This window comes from Oncorhynchus masou, chromosome 27, assembly GCF_036934945.1.
Source record: "Oncorhynchus masou masou isolate Uvic2021 chromosome 27, UVic_Omas_1.1, whole genome shotgun sequence".
Taxonomy (NCBI): Eukaryota; Metazoa; Chordata; class Actinopteri; order Salmoniformes; family Salmonidae; genus Oncorhynchus; species Oncorhynchus masou.
The window spans coordinates 23,648,517-23,669,593 of NC_088238.1; the positions used below are offsets into that span (position 1 = coordinate 23,648,517).

At 44.0% G+C, this 21,077-nt stretch overlaps 1 protein-coding gene across 1 annotated transcript in view; it reads left to right on the plus strand.

Moving 5' to 3' along the window:
• Positions 1-329: 329 nt before the first annotated feature.
• Positions 330-21,077, plus strand: part of LOC135515835 (nuclear receptor-interacting protein 2-like) — a 29,694-nt gene continuing 8,946 nt past the window's right edge. Inside the window, exons 1-2 of the mRNA XM_064939610.1 lie at positions 330-1,199; positions 10,623-10,931. Coding sequence (XP_064795682.1) covers positions 1,044-1,199; positions 10,623-10,931 — 465 coding nt within the window. The 5' untranslated portion in view covers positions 330-1,043. The remainder of the gene's footprint in view (positions 1,200-10,622; positions 10,932-21,077) is intronic.

A 21,077-nucleotide genomic window follows, 5' to 3' on the forward strand; every position in this document is an offset into this window, starting at 1 on the left:
TATCCATCACATAGAACTACCACTGTACAGGAGTCTCTATTGGTTGACTGCATTATGACATGTTACATCTCTGATGTTCTATAGCAGCATGTTCAGCATGTCAGCCAGGGCAGAAAGGTATTCCAGCTCTGTGTGTGGAGGGGAGGGAGGTAATAAGAAGGCAGCTGGTTGCTTTTCTACTTCTTTGTGTTTCCCCCCCTCACTACCGAGAACATGTGGGTGTCGTGTTTTGAAACTAGGCGAGATGTTTGTGTGTGTGTGTCAGAGTGTGTGATGGAAAGAGGGCTTGGGGGGATGGACAGGGGGTGGGTATGTACTCCTCTAGAGAGCAGCAATGAGAGAGGAAGAGACAGTCACAGAGAGAGAGAGAGGAGATAGAAAGAGAGGAGCACAAGCGACCAGAGAGAGCACAGAGAGAGCCGAGAGAGAGAGGAGAGAGAGCGAGAAAGAGGGGGGGAGAGAGCAAAGAGAGAAAGAGAGCGAGACAGAGAGAGCGAGAAAGAGAGGGGCACAGTTTGCTCCTGCAGCGCTGCAAGGACAGACTCCACTGACAGAGGAGGGGACACACACACAGCCCAGCCTGAAGAGAGACATGTCTACATAACAGGACCATCAGCACACTAATCATTTCTGGACACTGACAGCAACACAGAACACAAATAGATGCCAAGGACTAGCACCTCAAAACAACCTCACCCTCACAGAGAGGGAGGTCACATTTTGAAGGTGGAACAGTTTGAAGACGGACACGGTAAAGGTGAGGGAAGACATTTGTTCTAGAAGAGACCAACTAAAACAGGAGTAATCAACAGTATCATCTCCTCTCTGCGATCTAGCTCTTGGAAGTGAAAAGGAGAGACTTTACAGTACAGGGCACTGGGCTGTGCTGCTCTGCCTTCAACACTCATACCCTTCTGTGCCGCTACTGCTGTTCCTGCTGTTCCAAACCAGGCTACATCAGACAGAGGTACGCTGAACTGAGCAGCTCTGCTCTACACTCTAGCTAGCTGTACTGCACTGACTAACGGATTGACTGACTGACCATGAGTGAGTCGAAGAAGGGTGATCTGGCTATCCGGGATAAAGCCATCCTGGGCCAGCAGAGGCGTCTGAAGCAGGCCACCCAGTTCACACACAAAGACTCAGCCGACCTGCTGCCCCTGGATGGGCTCAAGAGACTGGGCACCTCCAAAGATCTGGTGAGTGGCTGTCAATGTCCCATTGGGCTATTCTTATTCTGTTATTGGTGGCACTGTCACTTACATGAGTTGTATCTATTAATGCCCACTGTAGCAAAATGTTTTGCAAGGAAAAACGTCTGTTTTGTGTTGTAGAATGCTTTACTACAGTGTGCCCTGCTCTTATTGAACAAGTTCAAATAGTCCCTCCCTGTTACAGTCTTTACCTAATGAATACGACCCTGGTCAGTGGCTGTCTGAAAATCCCATTAGATCACACTCTATTGCTTGTATTGTGTCACTTTGACTCTTAGTGGTGGTGGCTAAATGCATTTTGGATGAGACTTGGCAGATAGAAGATGTTGAAATAAGCTTATTTGGATAGTTAGTTGAAGAGGCTGTCCTCTGCTTGCCACCAGCTGCTTATCATGGATCTACCGTTCACTGTTATCGCTGCAACATCAACTGCAATTTCCATTATCTGAGGAGGTGTAAAGAGAAGAAGGTAGGCCTTGTAAGAGACTCAGTACAGTAGATGAGAGGACTGCCTGTCAAACCCCGTCAGAGAACATGGAGCCTCAAAGACACAGTGTGGTCGTCACACGTCTACTTCCATCAGTACACTAGCTATGAGGCCAGAGGGACAGAACAAACAGAGCGAGGCAAGTTAGATTAAGATGTAGGCGCACACCCACACAGCTACCCACGCAGCCACCCACGCAGCCACATTCTTCTAATCAATGCATGACACAGTGACAGAACACACTGTAAGACAGAGCGACAGTCCCTGTTAGGAAGTGTCCGCCCGTCCCCCAACACCCTCCCACTTCCTGCTCAATCAGTCCTCTCTCTCCCAGTCCTCCTCTATGGACACAAGGGCTTCCTGTGATAATGGCTTCGTTGCCCCACTGTCAACTCCTGACACAGTCTTGATTAGATGGCTGCCTCCCAAATTCCCAGAACTCACTCCAAAAATCTCCAGAATGACTGGAGCAGAGAGCATCAGAAGTGTGCTGTGTGTGTGTGTGTGTCTGTGTGTGATTACACTGTGTATTTAAAGACAGATTTCGCAGAAGGCAGCAGCATCTCCATGACGAACTTCCATCTCTCTCAACCCTCTCACGTTATATCTAAATCTATTTCCCTTTGCTCTCAGAGTTGAATTCTCTCACACGAGCATTGTGGGAGGATAACAAGCTGTTATTTAGAGCAAAATTAAATATTTGTTGGAGCCTGTCTGGTGCTGTGGATTCTATTTACACTCTGAGAAAATATGAAATCCCTATGCAGTGAGAGAACCTGAAGGTAACCATCTTCTGTATCCTAAATGGACCTCTATGCCCTATACACATAAGGCTCTAGTTCAAAGTAGTGCACTATATACAGTAGGAAATCAGGTGCCATTTGGGATTCACCCATGGTGTCTGACTTGTAAACGAGTGTCTCCATTCTTCTGAATACAAACCAGCAATACTCAGGGGAATATTTGATTACAAGGGTGACAACAAGAGAGGATGATGCCACTGACACACTCAGGCTCTTCAGTGTATTTACAGTCACATCTTTAACTTCATGCCACTTTGTCACGATGTAATGCAGTCAGAGCTGAATCTGTTCTGCATCACCTCCAACATGCAGACCACATCTCCTGAACGGCAGCATTTAATTCATCGACGCAACTGGGATAAATCCCTCTTATGCTAATACCAATTATCTGCTCATAGGAAAGAGAAAAGAACTCGCTCTGATTCATACCTCATCTGCTAGAAACCCCATTCGATGGAGGCAACAGGCCCCAGGGGTTACAGAATGATTTGCATGTAATCTCACGGCCCTGCTTCGCATTGTAATGGCCTCGGAGCCTGGACGGCAGAACGCCAGAGAGGCAGCCATTGTCACAGCTCCCCCGCCGTGCCTCGCTCTCCGTACTGACTGTCAAAAGCAATCACGCTCCAAGTGGAGACATGGCTAAAGTGAATTGTAGAAGAGCAGCAGGAGTTTCCCTAAGGTGCGTGGGGCTACTCTGAGATAAAACAGAAGCCAGCTGATGGGCACCAACAGAGTAGTGATGTCACCTCACAACTGAATAGACAAAGTATGTGTGTATATTTTTTATTTATTTAACCTTTATTTAACGTTGCATTGTCAGTTAAGAACAAATTCTTATTTACAATGACGGCCTAGGAACAGTGGGTTAACTGCCTTGCCCAGGGGCAGAACAACAGATTTGTACCTTGTCAGCTCGAGGATTCGACCTAGCAACCTTTCGGTTACTGATCCGACGCTCTAACCACTAGGCTACCTGCCGCCACATATGTGGGTCTGTCTGTCATTCTGAAATAGTGTTCATATCTCAAGAATGCTTTACTATCAGTCTCATGGGTTCCTTCCCTTATTAAGGAATGATGAAGACATTTGTCCTCATTATCATTCTCAAGTCATTAAAATAGAACTAATCCTGGTGTAAAAGCGCACATTGAACCACGCAGGGCTTCTTTAGATGTAGCCTGGTTTGCCCCTCCACTTCAACTGAGCCAGTACATCATTTAACAGTAAAGGGCCAGTTATATAAGAGTGAATGTGTTTGGTCTCTCTCTCTCTCTCTCTCTCTCTCTCTCTCTCTCTCTCTCTCTCTCTCTCTCCCTCCCATCCTCATCCTAGATCAGAGCCAGGGAGCAGTGATCATGAAAAGGGCAAAGACAACCCACAATTCAATCGCAAGAGCGAGGGAAGGGAAAAGCAGAGTGGAGGAGGGTGGGGACAAGAGGGGAAGTGGCAGACTGTGGCCCCTTTTAGCACAAGTGTTATTTATATCAGAAAGCCATGAGTTCTAGAAAAACAGTGAGGAAGAGAGGAAGCAGCATCCCTCTCGCCACTCCTCAGTTATATCCCTCCATCTGCTCTGCCTCCCACTCTTTTTAACTTTGTGTGTGTGAATAAGCTGTGTGTGAGTGTTTCTGTGTATCCTCTTTCCTGACACACCCAGTGAGGCTTGTCTAAATGGGAGGCTCCAGGTGTCTCTGTCAGGTCGGAGCCGGGCTGCAGCGTCCGCATGCTCCAGTGTGGAGCAGAATGTAGAGCACCTTCCCTTCTCATCACCTCACTGCAGCATGAAGCTCAGAGGAGTGCATTACAGCACCAGGCAAACAAACCCAGCAGGGCATATCCTTCTCCACATCAAGTGGAAGTTTCTGGGCTTGGATTTAATTGGTGGTAATTATCTCATTAAATTGTTTATAACATCCAAGGACGACAACATTAGACCGAGTTCTCTCCCAGGCGGCGACATGGCACCTTCACTCACTCAATGGGATCCCTTGACATTTCACTAAGAAGTTTGAGAAAAGTGCCCTAACTCTGACTGTGGAGGGCCATGGCGAATTGATTCAGGAGACATCTCAAGAAGGTTCTAGTGATTACCATTAGAACCCAGCACTGAGCCAATTAGCCTGGCTGACGAGAGCGGAGGTGAGGACCCTTCTCTCTATCCCTCCACCCTCTCTCCACACTCTCTCTATCTGTTTCTCTCTCTCTTCTCTGCACTCTCTCACCTTCCCTGCTCTCTCTCATCCACTCTTGCTGCCAGTTGTCAGAAGCTTTGATGGGCGGCAGCGTTGGTTCACCCAGAGCTGGTCCGCGCTCCGCAGACAGACAGCCGGCTAAAAATACCTGGGCGAAACAGACCGGCACAGAGACCGAGGGGATGGCAGAGGGAGAGATCGAGAGTAGAAAGAGAGTGAGATGAGAGAGAGAGTAGATGTGTTGCTGGCTACACCCTGATGGTTTGTATGACAGGAAGCCAGCGGCTGGGGACCTTGATCCGAATGCGAAAGCAGGCATTAGCAGAGTCATGTGACTTCAGCCATGACAGAGAGAGGAGCCTGTTGCAGTCAGATAATTAGCCCACACGGTAATTAGGCTCTAATCTCTCAGAGAGAGTGAGAGAAGATAAGAGGAAAGAGGACATGCCATTACAAAAGGGAGGGAGAGTGAGAGAGAGAGAGAAAGAGTGAGCATCATAGTGACCGGTTTGAACTGGAACACTGTGGACATGTTCCGAGGGAGGTCACTGCAGGACACTCAGCAGCAGAATCAGCAGTCTGCAATATGTATTAAGAACACAGAGGAACAGTGTGTGTGTGTATGTGTGTTTGAGGAGGGCTTGAAAAGATGCTAGATGGAATGCTAGAATATGACAGACAGGATACAGACAGGAAAGGACAAGGTCATTGATATTCTATAAACATCCCAGTTTGTTTTTCCCCTTTACCTATTGTGCCATGTCTAGTGGTTTGACTGGACTGGTTGTCTAACTGGGTCAGTTTGCTTCTGTATCTAGTCAATTCAAATATAACATTTTTTATAAAATAAACAATGGCCATCTAGCCTACAGAGGACAACAGTTGGCCTTCATCAATAGTGTCATACAGTGTTAACAGGGACGCCAATTCCAAGTGAACCACTTAGCCAATAAAGACTACCACCTTACAGCCATAAAGGTTATCCCAGGGGGGATTCAATAGGGGTAACTCCATATTTAGTGTGTCATATGAAATAAAAGCCTTGTATGAGCTATTTGGCAAATCGAGACAGTTTTACATGTACTCATGCTTTTGCCATTTGACGGTTGGCACAAAAGTGATGAACATGTCCACGGTGATAGCTGAAATTGAATAGATAATCAACGTTCATTCGCGGCATTCGGTCAATATCTTATTTTGTTGTTGTTGCAAAAGCCCTGAAATCATACTGCTTACCTTAGCACGCCATCTTGTCTCTGAGAATGTCATGGCTAGAAAAGAGGCCAGACAGATGCAACATCAGACATTATTATAATCTTTGTCTCCAAACGGGTTATTTTTTATAGCCACTTTCATCCCTGTCCCTGAAACCAGGCAAAAGACTAAGCACATCCGCCAAAGTGGAGCGCTAGAACAGTGAATTGCATTTGAACTTTATAAAAAGGCCAGGGCACCTACTGTATGGCAGTTCACAACCACTGCACACAGGCCGCTTGTTGTGGACAGAGGATCTGCATCCAAACAGTCTGACCTCGCTGTAGCTGCAGGGCAATCGGAACCTACAACAGCCAGCTGCCTCCTCAGTCACACGGAGTAGGGGGAATTACATTGGGTACACTGCAGTCAGCTTCAATCTGCTCTGCTCTTTGCCAGTCAGAGAGGAGCACTGAGGAGGGGAAGTATGGGTAATGGAGTTTTTCGATAACTGATTAATAATAATGGGATTTAAAGGAGGGTTTTCCCCTTGGGAGGGGAGGCAGGCAACCAGGCAACTCTCTCTCTCTCTCTCTCTCTCTCTCTCTCTCTCTCTCTCCCTCCCTCCCTCGACTACTTAATGCTTGTCAAAGTGTCAAAGAGAAATATGTTTATTTCTTCATTTTTTAAATCTCCTCCCAAGAACCAAACAAAAACTCCATAAATGTAAAAAAGTAACACACTGGGACGAAGTCAGATAAATCAGCAGTAACACAGACTGTGTCTGTGTCTGAAATGACACCCTATTGGGATACTATGGGGCTCTGGTCAAAATAGGGAACAGGGAGCCATTTGTGGACGCAGCCTGTGACTCCTCCCTCCAGACTGTGACTCCTCCCTCCAGACTGTGACTCCTCCCTCCAGATAAACCTTTAGGAGTTCGCCCAGGGAAGCCCCTCCATCAGCCAGCCAGCCATTTACCTGGGTTCATTATCTCCCTGTGTGTGTTTCCATACACATGCTGTTCATTACAGCAGGAAGGAGCGGGGTGGATACGTGTTGAAGTACCCTTAATCATTGTCGGATTTAGATAATAAATTATCTGATCCTGCAAGCTTTGAGAAATGTAAATGAGAAAAATTTGCTGAAATGACACCTTTTCTGTGTTGCCTTCAACAACGCTCGTGCTGATGGAAGATAGAAGACTGAATGGTGGGGGTCAAACACACAGTACACTGCTGGTTTTCCAATGACATCTTTGATAAAGGGCTGCGGACATCGAGATAAAACCCGTCTCTATGGGTGTTGATAGCTGGGAAGGTGAGTGTGAGGTCAAAGGAACCACATGGAGCTTGATTTGAACGGTTGTCAGATATGACAGAGTCAGAAAACACTGTCCCCTTCGCTCCAGGACCAGAAGGGGGTGAGTATGATTCAGGCCTGGTCCAAGTGACCCTGTTGATTGATGGGGAGTGGTGTGGAGCGGACGTCGAGCTGCTCATTGTGAAAAGACTATTCTGCGGCGGACTCCTGTGGAGAGGCCTTCTTCACAGCTTGTGTCAGAGCTGACTAACACAGCTCAGCCTAGCAACTACATGATCAGCTAGAACTGAGGCTGGGTTGGGAGGACAATTCTACAGACTGGTAGCTTCTAAAGTACCCAGATCAATTGTGTAATGCCCAAACTAGTTGCTTTGGAACAATACAGAAGGATTTTTACACGTTCCATGTCCTCTGAGAGTGATTGAATACCCCTCACATCTTACCCAGTCGGTTCCCGTATCCACAAACCTTGGCTGGACTATGAGGTAGCAACAGCAATAATATACTTTTGCCTTCGCACTGGCAGACAACAGTGAAGGAGGGGAGAGATGGAGGCAAAATGGTAGGAGATGTGGGAGGGGGGGATAACGGGATGACAGGACTGGGAGAGGAATACAGTGTGATCCCTAGGTGACCTCTAGGATGACATGGTGTGTTACTGAGAGACAGATGTCAACCAGTGTTGTGGAGCAGGAGGAAAGCCATTATAAACACAGTGTATACACACACAAACACACGGGAGTACATGAGAGGACAATATTATAGCCAGGATCTACTGGGATCTCTCTATCCCTCTTATTCTCTCTTTCTCTCTCTCCCTCTCTCTACCCTCCTATAATTCTCCCCTCTTATCTTCATTCATATTGTAAACAGACAGAACAAGCTGCAGCTTCCAGCCCCGTGTAGAGAATGGTAAATTAGCCCTGCACGTTGCACAATACAAAACAAGGATGAAATGATGATGAACACAATACAATCAGCTGAGAAAAGAACGGGACAAAATACCAGCGTGGCATTTATCCTCCTCATTCCTCTCCGTCTTGCTCCATCTGTTCCTCAGGCTATTGTGTATGATTGCACAATCGCAGTATTTGGACAGTCAACCCTCTGGGGATTTGTGCTCTTCGTATCTGGGTGCAATACAATACAATACTGTGATTACAGGAGTGGGCCATGTAATACTTCATTTATGTGCAGAGAAAGGATACAAGGTACCAAGGTTTTCTATTAACACAAACATACGGAGGAAATGTAAAATTTACATGATTTGTTATAGAAATATAAAATAACTCTATCAGTGGCATTGTATCACAACATAGTAATGAGGCTGTTTGTGATGTGATGTCCTGCAGCTGCTCTCAGTAATAGTATCTTTTAGAGGAGGCACTAGACTACAGACTCAAGGCTGTATACACAACGGACACCTGCTCGTCTACTGAAGGTGCTGAGGAGGTCAAGGGTCATGTCTGTGTAAACTCTCACCAGACACTTCCGGTGTGACACAGAGCTTTTAGAGAAACTGCAGTCTCCCACAGTACCAGCAGCAGAACCCACCTACAGATGTAGGATCTTAATTTGAGCCTACTCCCCTAATGCAATTTAGCTGACTTCACAGTAGCCATCACTTAAGAGATTTTGAAAGGAATCGTGAATAATGATGAGAAAGTTATAAATGCACAAATATCATACACCCCCCCCCCCCAAAAAAAAATGCTATTATTGTAATTGTTAGCTTGACATTTGTGAGTCAAACTTTCTCACTCATAATTATTCATGATTAATTCAGGACTATCCGTAATCATGGTATCATCCACGTTAATGTAGAAAGTGTTTAGAAACATATTCTATTCTTATTTACAATAAAAGTGACTCCAAAATGACACAATATATTATTTACCATTAATTTCTTTTGGGCACAAAATAATCTGAAATGCAACCAAAACAACCAGCAAATGCATCCAACAAGTTTGTAGAGTCACAAGCTTGATGTAATCATCGCGTGCCGGGAATATGGGACAAAATAATAACCTTTTGACTACTTTAATACACATAAGTGAATTTATCCAAATTTATCCCTAAAATGGGGGGACTATGTACAAAAAGGGCTGTCATTTCCAAAACAATTCACCCGATATGGATGAAAATATCCTCAAATTAAAGATGACAGTCTGTATTTTAACCTCATAGTCATTGTATCATTTCAAATTCAAAGTGCTGGAGTACAGAGTCAAAAAACAACAAAAAAGCCACTATCCCAATACTTTTGGAGTTCACTATATACAGTATACCCACTAAATGTCTCAGAAAAGTCAGAGCAAACAAGCTTCTTGTTTTTGTTAACCACATGAACATGGTCAAATGAATAGGTTATCACACATACGCAGACTTGCTTCTGTGTGCGTGTGAGAGTGTGTGTGAGAGAGAGTGAGAGAGAGAGTGCATATCTGCCTGTTTACAGTGTCAATAAGCCCTATAACAGAGAAGCTCTTAGCAAAACTGGCCCCTCCAGAGAGTACTTCCTCCCTGATCAATAGAACGCCTACCCACAGAGGTATACAGAGGCCTGATACGATCTATTGTGTGAGCCAGTGTGAGAGCACTGACCAGTCATCACTTTGATGGGCTGACAGGGAGAGCTGGAGCACAGGGTGAAATGAGCCCAGGAGGAGACTGACAGACAGTTCGGCTCGGCTCTGATATGCTCTGATGTTGTGGTCATTACCTGAAACCTTCAACACCTCAACTGAACTCACAATGAGGCCCCAAAGGTGATATTTGAGACCAGCAACTGTGTGATACAAGCAGAACAACTATTTTGTAGGCTACATACTGTACAGACATGCACAGTGCAGATAACACAGATTGGAGGCGCGCCTACCCACACATAAGCGCGCACACACGCTATTTACAGCTAACGATGTGCCTCTGGCATAGAGAGAATGGATGTTTCCATCCCGTCAGTAGCAGCACCGTTTTTCAGCAGCAGTTATATCTGAAATCACTGACATCCTCCATCCTCAGACACAGATTAAGCCTCGTCCAAGACTAAAAAGCACTTTCAATGGAGATTCTCTAGTGACATCATTTTGAGTCACCCTGCCCCCACCCCAATGGACATTTATCATTGCCACAGTTGTAATATGTATATATTATTATTTTATTATCGATTTGTATTCATTTATTTTTCTCTTTGTCCAGCATTGTTGGAGCTCGGAGCGCAATCATTTCACTGTACCCTGTAATTACATCTGCCAGCCTATACATGTGACTATAAACTCTCTAATCTAATCTAGTTCAGGACTAGGCTTAACCCAGGCTTAACTCAGCCCTAAATGCATAGCTTTTTTCTGACTCCCCTGAAAATGTTGTCTGACATCCCTCTACCTGCCCTGTCTCCTGGTTACAGCAGCCCCACAGTATCGTGCAGCGCCGCCTCATGGCGGGAAACATCACACAGCTGCGTGGCGAGGCCCGCGTGGGGAGACCCTCGCCCCTAGTCGACAGCAAGGAGGGGGGCGCCGGCGACGCAGAGGAGAAGAGCGAGAGCACGGCTGACGACTCCACGGAGGAGAGCGAGAGGAGCCTAGAGACGAGGTCGGACGAGGAGGAGGACAGCAGCGAGGCCGGGGGGAAGACAAGCAGCACGGCGGGGAACGATAAAACAGAGGAGGGGAGGAAGGAGAGGCCTCTCACTACCCTGCTGGTCCAGTGCAAGGTACGCTTGAACACCCATCCTTCCTTCCTTCATTTCGGCGTCATGTTTTTTTTTTATTAACCTAAATGAAATCTCAAATACTATTCAGTTCCACTCCATATGAAGATAAAAGAGGAGTGAAAGGGGGAGATAAAGGGATAGGAGGAGAGAGAAGCACTCAGAGAGAACACAGTGACTCATCATTTATCCAGATGATTTATTCCCTCATTTTATTCCACTGAGCCCGGTCTCGACAATTCTAATTGGCTATGATTCTAGGGTTTGTAGAGTCCCCATATCGACCCTCTGCACCCCTCAGACACTCTCGTCACACTGTGTCTGTGGCTAAATGAAGAGCTAACGTAACACACTGTAACAGTGACTCCTCCACATGCAGGATCAGCAACAGACTCATAATGAAGTCAACACACAGCTGAAGACCCCATCATACTAACATCATAAGATAATCATACGAACAACATTGGTAGAATCAATCTATATGCAAGATGGGAAGACAAACCAGCAATGCAAATGCATTGAGTTCACTGGCAGCATCATTCATTTCAGTGAATGAATAGCAGTCATTAAGATGTTATTAGTGAACATGAGCAAACGTACCATCCCAAGTCATTTCTGACTCAGTATGTTCAGGCTATATTTTTTCTGCAGACAACCCACGGACAACCCACCTACTGCAACATAATAATTGGACTAACTTTAAAACACCATACTGCAAGTATTGATTGTCTGGAATACAGGTTCAGACTGATGAAACAACACCTACATACACGAGACTAACCAGGCATCAACTCCACTGAGAGGTACGGAAATATACCCCCAAATAAAGGAGTTTGACCTTGGGGAGTGGGTGGGCGGGCGGCAGAGACTACTGTGTTCTTTCCCTCCTCCAGATCGCCTCACCTGAGTCACATGATGACTGCCACACAAAAAAACACCCACTCAGTTGCATCATTTCTGGCTGTCATCTCAAGGTAGTGTTGTGTAGCATTTTAACTGACTGGCTTTCTGAATCATACCTGCCTGAAGCAGGTTCCAACAAATCAATGTGATTTGGGATAGATGTTGATGAACTCATACACATACAGTGTCTTCAGAAAGTATTCATTCTTGACTTATTCCACATTTTGTTGTTGAAGCCAGAATTCAAAATGGATTAACTACAATAAAAAAAAGAAATTGCACCCATTTACACACAATACCCCATAATGACAAAGTGACATTTTTGGGGAAAATGTTTGCAAATGTATTTAAAATCAAATACAGAAATAGCTAATTTTCATAAGTATTCACACCAGAGTTTAATACTTTGCAAATGCACCTTTGGCAGCGATTACAGCTTTGAGTTGTCTTAGGTACAGTTGAAGTCGGAAGTTTGCGTACACCTTAGCCAAATACATTTAAACTCAGTTTTTCACAATTTCTGACATTTAATCATAGTAAAAATTCCCTGTCTTAGGTCAGTTAGGATCACCACTTAATTTTAAGAATGTGAAATGTCAGAATAATAGTAAAAACAATTATTTATTCCATCTTTTATTTCTTTCATCACATTCCCAGTGGGTCAGAAGTTTACATACACTCAATTAGTATTTGGTAGCATTGCCTTTAAATAGTTTAACTTGGGTCAAACATTTCGGGTAGCCTTCCACAAGCTTCCCACAATAAGTTGGGTGAATTTTGGCCCATTCCTCCTGACAGAGCTGGTGTAACTGAGTCAGGTTTGTAGGCCTCTTTGCTCGCACACGCTTTTTCAGTTCTGCCCACAAATTTTCTATAGGATTGAGGTCAGGGCTTTGTGATGGCCACTCAAATACCTTGACGTTGTTTTCCTTAAGCCAATTTGCCACAACTTTGGAAGTGTGCTTCGGGTCATTGTCCACTTGAATGACCCATTTGCGACCAAGCTTTAACTTCCTGACTGATGTTTTGAGATGTTGCTTCAATATATCTACATAATTTTCCTTCCTCATGATTCCATCTATTTTGTGAGGTGCACCAGTCCCTTCTGCAGCAAAGCACCGCCACAACATGATGCTGCCACCTCCGTGCTTCATGGTTGGGATGGTGTTCTTCAGCTTGCAAGCCTCCCCCTTCTTCCTACAAACATAACGATGGTCATTATGGCCAAACATTTCTATTTTTGTTACATCAGACCAGAGGACATTTCTCCAAAAAGTACGATCTTTGTCCCCATGTGCAGTTGCAAACCGTAGTCTGGCTTTTTTATGGTGGTTTTGGTGCAGTGGTTTCTTCCTTGCTGAGCGGCCTTTCAGGTTATGTCGACATAGGACTCGTTGTACTGTGGATATTGATACTTTTGTACCGGTTTCCTCCAGCATCTTCACAAGGTCCTTTGCTGTTGTTCTGGGATTGATTTGCACTTTTTGCACCAAAGTACGTTCATCTCTAGGAGACAGAACGCGTCTCCTTCCTGAGCGGTATGATGGTCCCATGGTGTCATGTGTGGTCCCATGGTGTTTATACTTGCGTACTATTGTTTGTACAGATGAACGTGTTACCTTCAGGCGTTTGAATATTGCTCCCAAGGATGAACAAGACTTGTGGAGGTCTATAATTATTTTTCTGAGGTCTTGGCTGATTTATTTTGATTTTCCCATGATGTCAAGCAAAGAGGCACTGAGTTTGAAGGTAGGCCTTGAAATACATCCACAGGTACACCTCCAATTGACTCAAATGATATAAGAAGCTTCTAAAGCCATGACATTATTTTCTGGAATTTTCCAAGCTGTTTAAATGCACAGTCAACTTAGTGAATGTAAACTTCTGACCCACTGGAAATGTGATACAGTGAAGTATACTTGAAATAATATGTCTGTAAACAATTGTTGGAAAATGTACTTGTGTCATGCACAAAGTAGATGTCCTAACCGACTTGCCAAAACTATAGTTTTTTAACAAGAAATTTGTGGAATGGTTGAAAAACGAGTTTTAATGACTCAAACCTAAGTGTATGTAAACTTCCAACTTCAACTGTATGTCTGTATCAGCTTTGTACATCTGGATTTGGGTATTTGGGTATGCAGATTTTCACAAGGTCTGTTAAGTTAAATGGGGAGCAGCAGTGAACAGCAATCTTCAGTTCTTTTCACAGACTTTCAATGGGATTCAAGTATGGGCTTTGGCTGGGCCACTCAAGGACTTTCCCATTCTTGTTCTGAAGCCATTCCAGCGTTGCTTTGGATCCATGCTTGGGGTCATTGTCCTGTTGGAACGTAAATCTTAACCCCAGTCTAAGGTCATTTGCACTCTGAACCAAGTTCTCATGAAGGATTTGCCTGCTGTCATGTGCCTTTTTCTTAGGGGTGGCTTCTGCTTAGCCACTCTCCCATAAAGCCTAGATTGGTAAAGTGCTGTAGAGACTGTTATCCTTCTGGCAGGTTTTCCCTTCTTGGCCAAGGGAACTATGTAATTCTGTCAGAGTGGTCATTGGGTTCTTGGCCACCTCCTTCTTGCCCGAGTCTGGGTAGTTCCATATTTTTTCAGTTTCCCAATGCTGGAGACCCCTGTGCTCTTGGAAACGTTGAACACTTTATACCTTCCCCAGATATATGCCTCCCCATATTTATATCACAGAGATCTACAGACATTTCCTTGGACTGCATGTTATAGTTTATGCTCTAACATGCAATGTCAACTGTGGGACCTTACTGTATATAGACAGGTGTGTTTCTTTCTATATCATGTCCAAACAATTGGCCACAGGTGGAATTCATCAAGGATGATACAAGGAAATTGGATGCACCTGAGCTCAATTTGGAGTGTCATAGCAAAGGGGTGTAAACACATACCAGTCAAAAGTTTGGACACACCTTCTCATTCATGGCCTTTTCTGTATTTTTACTATTTTCTACATTGTAGAATAATAGTGAAGACATCAAAACTATGAAATAACACATATGGAATCATGAAGTAAACAAAAAAACTATTAAACAATTAAAAATATATTTTGTATTTTAGATTCTTCAAAGCAGCCACCCTTTGCCTCGATGATAACTGTGCAAAGCTTTCTTAATTTGTGCTCTTGAAAACCAAACGCAGAATCAAACTGAAAACACATTTGAAACCTTTAGACATGCCTCCTCGTCCTTCATTTCAAAATGTTAAGCATAAAAGAAAATGTCAACAAAGTTGAATTTCATAGTGGTTTTATTAACACCATAAATTTGCCAAGTGCAAGATGAATTATGATATGCTGAGATAAATTCATGAAGTGCCATATGAAAAAAGAGTTATACAAGGGACAATAAAAACATTCATTAATCATTATCCGTAGGCATTAGATAAACAAGTATGAAAAGAGCTGTGCAAGGCAAGATAAAAAAACACAAGAATTATGCAAATATAAAATCAGGTAAATGTGCATATGAAGGTGAACTGTGACAGACAAAAAACACCAATCAAGAGTTATGCTTAGATAATAAGGCAGAGCTTTACAAGACAAGATATATGAGCCATTTAAAAACAGAGAAGTTTAAGGCCCCTAGATACCACATAGATGAACATATTTGGAGCACAGGGTTGGTCTGCCTGACTGGAACTCATCTACTATCCTTGGCAGCATGTGTGTGAAATAGAATGCCTTTAGTTTAGGGATAAGATCAGCACAGAACTTCACATCAAAAGGCACATCAATAACAACCTGCTCAGATGGAGCCCAGACAAGCAGTTTGCATCTGTACGAATATTCAAAGATAAATACACAACGCAGAGGACTAAAGGTCAAGAGGGAATTCATTATCAATGGAAATAGTTGTTTTTCTCTAATGGGGAACTGAAGATTAATGGGTCAGGGACACGGAAGGAATTTCAGTCTGGGACTCATAGCTCCATGTGTCAAGTTCTCAATGGTCCGAATTGTCTAAACATTGAGCCTGAAACAGGATATTTGTTATTTGGCCATTGGCCCAGTTTTATTGCAAGACATTCTAATTGGTCAACCACGGGCTAGGGTTGGGTTATAAACTCCATCCAGTCTCTTTGTTCAGAGGAGAAACATTGAGGACAGGGAAGAATAAACATCTACCATCTACTTTCAACTATGATTTGTTCTCTTTAAATAAATATATTTTTCTCCCCCTGATTTGCTTTGGGGTCTGTGTTATTGAAGAATAACATCAACTGCTAGCACATCTCTTCAGTCCTGTGCAGAACATGCCCATTTGCATCTGCATGTAGTACCCACAGGCTCCATTAGGTTGAGTAACCCCATGCACCAGCTTCACATCGGTGAGTTTGCCAGAGAACATTTCAGTCAGAGACTCACACTTCTTAATCAGAAGGGGACATTAGATTTCTAATAGTTCTTGAGAGTTTAAACACTCGATCTGGGCTTGCAGAAAAAAAACATGGCTCCTTGACACTCACTACTGTGCCTCCACTCTCCAGACTAAACCCTCAGCTCTCCATCCATGTGTAGGCCACCTGCTCGTTCTCCTTGCTATATGTGGTTGCGGAACCCGGGGGAAGAGATGCTCCCGCACAAAGAAGTCTGGATTTGTTGAGGTGCGCACAGGAACCTTCTTTGCTGAGCTAGCAGTGATCCAAAGCTAACGCGCATCATACAATACATGGGAGGCATTCTGTGCTTTAGTGACCTCCTCCAAGCTGGCACATTTACACTCCTCCAGCTTAACATAGATGCCATAATATGACAAGCATTTCTGACACTGCATGTTGATGCCATGTTCACCATAAGGCTGTTGTAGCTGTGTGGCTGCTGCTGGAACCTAATGACTGTTTGGTTAAGCTTTGATGCACTTGTGTAGAAAGCTCAACACTGGAACATTGGCTCCTTTCAAACTTTTAAGTGCGTTGTGGGAATGGCATCCAGGAGTTGGAGTTCGAGGTGGAGAAGCGGCTGTGGTGCTGTCAGAGAACTCGTCACTTGTGACGTTTGAAACAGATCTCGCTCAACCTTTTTGGAGCTAAATTCCGCTGCGTCCCCGAGTTCCACTGGTATTGCTCATCTGTACAGGACACCCCTGTCAATCCTCCATACACAGCATTCTGCACCTTCAACAAAACACTACTGTTAGAATAGTCAATTACAGTACAGAACACTAGTTTACATGGTGTTCACAGCTGACTAGTTTACAAGGTCTCCTTTTAACTAGTAGATTTAGGTTATGCTGGTAATTTTATATTTGATTGTAAAACTCACCTTGATTCTGTACCTACCTCATTGCCATTCGAGATTAGACTGATATACTTACACAATGAGCCTGTAATAGTTAACGTTATCAGTCCTGGTCAGTGATATGGTATCATCCCAATTATTTAGCTAGCTAAGTAACTAGCTAACGTCAAACATATCATTCATAGAAAGGGTTATGATAAACAAAAAGCCAGCCAGCTAACTACCTTCCATAGTATTGCAGCTGCATGACTGCAAGACTTCCTCTGCCCTGCAACACAAGAACACCCTGTAGTCTCCACCTTACGGACAGATGATACAAGAATCCAGGCAGAATGATGGTGTGTTTTGCTCTGACTAGGCTGGACATCTGCTTTGAAGAACACCAGGTTTTCATCCTCAAGACAGTGAATAAGCACCCGTCCAACTTTGCCGCTGCGGAGGTATTGATATGCCTCTGCGGAGGTATTGATATGCCTCTGCGGAGGTATTGATATGCCTCTGCGGAGGTATTGATATGCCTCTGCGGAGGTATTGATATGCCTCTGCGGAGGTATTGATATGCCTCTGCGGAGGTATTGATATGCCTCTGCGGAGGTATTGATATGCCTCTGCGGAGGTATTGATATGCCTCTGCGGAGGTATTGATATGCCTCTGCGGAGGTATAGCTCCTCACCTCTGATTCATCCACACCGAGATACGAGACTAAATATTTGAAGATGTCTTCATAGGTGATATGTGGCCATTTTTTCATATCGCCCTCCTACCCTTGAATAATCCATGGATGTGGCACAGACTTGCCATTAGACTTTGAAAGGTTTTTCTTGGTAAGATCCCACGACATTTTGAGCTAGCTAGCTAACGATCACAAAACGGCAAGAACGCCACAACGAAAGTCCTCCACAAAACAGAACATTCGGACATTGTTTTGTTTCCGGGTTCTTAAATAAGGTGAATACTTAAAGCCTCCTATGGCTGCGGTCCCTGTACAGGTATCAAAATCAGCGGAAATTCCAGAGCGCCAACTAATAGTACTCGATACAACTCAAACTTTCATTAAAACACACATGCAGGGTACTCAATTAAAGCTACACTCGTGAATCTAGCCAACATGTCAGATTTTTTAAATGCTTTTCGGCGAAAGCATGAGAAGCTATTATCTGATAGCATGCAACCCCCAGAAATACACGAAGGGGACGTAAACAAAAGAATTAGCGTAGCCGGCGCTACACAAAACGCAGAAATAAAATATAAAACATTCATTACCTTTGACGAGCTTCTTTGTTGGCACTCCTATATGTCCCATAAACATCACAATTGGGTCTTTTTTCTCTCGATTAAATCGGTCCATGTATACCCAAAATGTCCATTTATGAATACGGTCAGATCCAGGGAAAAAACTCAGTTTCAAAACGCAATGTCATTTTTTTTAATTAAAAAAGTTGTCTATAAACTTTGACAAAACACTTCAAACTACTTTTGTAATCCAACTTCAGGTATTAGTAAACGTTAATAAACGATCAAATTGATCACGGGGCGATCTGTATTCAATAGCAGCACGTCTTGAAATCATCGTCCATATTCTACTTTTCATAACTTCCTCCGGTATACCCGACGACAGGAAGTGCCTATTACTCATTTGACCAAGGATGAACTTCAATACAATTCACAACACTGGCGACATCGTGCGGAAGCTGTAGGAACTGTAAACCGGTCGCTATCTATTTTCCCTTGCCATAGAAAATACAGAGACTGGCGGATTGATATTTTTTTTCGTGTTTTTTTGTGAACAGTTTTCCTTGGGATTTTGCCTCCTACACACGTTCTGTTATAGTCACAGACATAATTTAACCAGTTTTATAAACTTCAGAGTGTTTTCTATCCACACATACTAATCATATGCATATATTATATTCCTGGCATGACGTTGAAATTTTGCGCGATTTTTAACAAAAAGCTGCGAAAATTTGCAGCCTCCTTAAGAGGATTTATTAAGCAATAAGGCCCGACGGGGTGTGGTATATGGCCAAAATAACACGGCTAAGGGCTGTTCTTATGCACGACGCAACGTGGAGTGCCTGGACACATCCCTTAGCCGTGGTATTGGCCATATATCACAAACCCCAGAGGGTTCATTAATTGCTTATGGTTCATTGAACAAGCATGGGAAACAGTGTTTAAACCCTTTACATTGAAGATCTGTGAAGTTATTTGGATTTTTACGAATGATCTTTGAAAGACAGGGTCCTGAAAAAGGGACGTTTCTTTTTGTGCTGAGTATATATCCTCAAGTTACGTCGCAAATAGTACGGTTAGTCTGAGTATGCGAACACAGCTACTGTGTATGTGTTTGAAGTAAGTGGTTCGCCAGGGAACATTCCATGGGGCTCAGCTTATCTTTGTTTAATTCTGTTTTTAAAAGCGGTTACACGCTCCATATTTACCCATTAATTCCGGAGCCATTTTTAAACTTCACAGAAGGGAAGGAATTTTTCACCACTCAGGCAGAGACAAAAACGTACGTTCGCAGTTCGCAGGCCTGCTGAGAAGCCTGGCCGTGAGAAGCCTGCAGGGATTAAGAGGGAAAGCTCAACTATCACCATATTGTGTGTCGGGGACTACATTTTTACACCCAGCCACAGCAATGGGATTTGATGTCCTAGTGGGCTTTAATCTAGGGGGTAAAAAACACCCTAAAGCCAAGTCGATGTATGTACTGTGATACACAGTGATAATATGGCAGGAAAAAGACAAGTGAAAACATGCTTTTCTCAGGATGTTTTATCCATCCATACATCTAGGATCCATTTATCCACCCATCCAACCCTTATTCATCCTTCCATCCATCTACCAATCAAACCATTCATTCAAAACATGGTGGATGTTCGAGAAGGCTTGAGATTAGGTACACTGTCTCAGAAACCACAAGGTAGTACTGCTGACCTAGCAAGGACACAGAGGTTGTCACTGGGTTGTGTTAACTCGTGTTCAGGGAAGCATATCATTATGTGTCCACTCGGCGTCTTTCCCTCTCCATCGAGAGGGGGCGGGTGTGACATCTTGTTCCGTTCTCACTCACGCAGATCCACCATATGCTGTGAAGTGTGAACATGTTTTAAATCCTCCCTCCAGAGTTGCATGTTTTCAGCAACATTGCCTGTTCTGCCTTCCACTCGCAGAAGTATGATATGCTAACTGACTTGCCTAGTTAAAAAAAAGGTTACATTTAAATGCAATATTCTAATAAGAGCCTTGAGATTTACAACAGAAACTTCATTAAAGAACATTTTACATTTATGGGTTTAAGTGCCTTGCTCAAGGACACATCGGCAGATTTGTCACCGAGTCCGCTCGGGGGAATCAAACCGGCGCTCTTTCGGTTACTGGCCCATTGCTCTTACCACTAGGCTACATGCCGCCAGGCCTCTGCAGTCATTAGAATCTGCCGCAATGTCTGCTTCCCCTTTACCATGAATCACTGCATTGTGACATGAAGTGCCCTACGACAGAACCACTGGGAGATGTGGAGGAGGATAAAGGACCACCACCCTGGCTGTTAGCAGCTCTGCTGGGTGGGTGAACACACACACACTCACACACACACACACACACACACACACACACACACACACGGGATTGAGACAGATAGGATGCTTTAGGCACCCAGGAGAAGACAGCCCTGCTGGGTGGGTGAACACACACACACACACGGGATTGAGACAGATAGGATGCTTTAGGCACCCAGGAGAAGACAGCCCTGCTGGGTGGGTGAACACACACACACACACACACACACACACACACACACGGGATTGAGACAGCCCTGCTGAAACACAGGATCCTCACTTCAGAAGTATTGTTGTGTTGTTTACTGTTCTATGGTTCTGGCTCAGAAGACAACAGCATGTTGCTCTTGTACAGAAGATGTTGCCCTTGAGCATAATGGTTTTGGACGAGCACTATTTTCAAAACAGGAACTGACCGGTTCGCT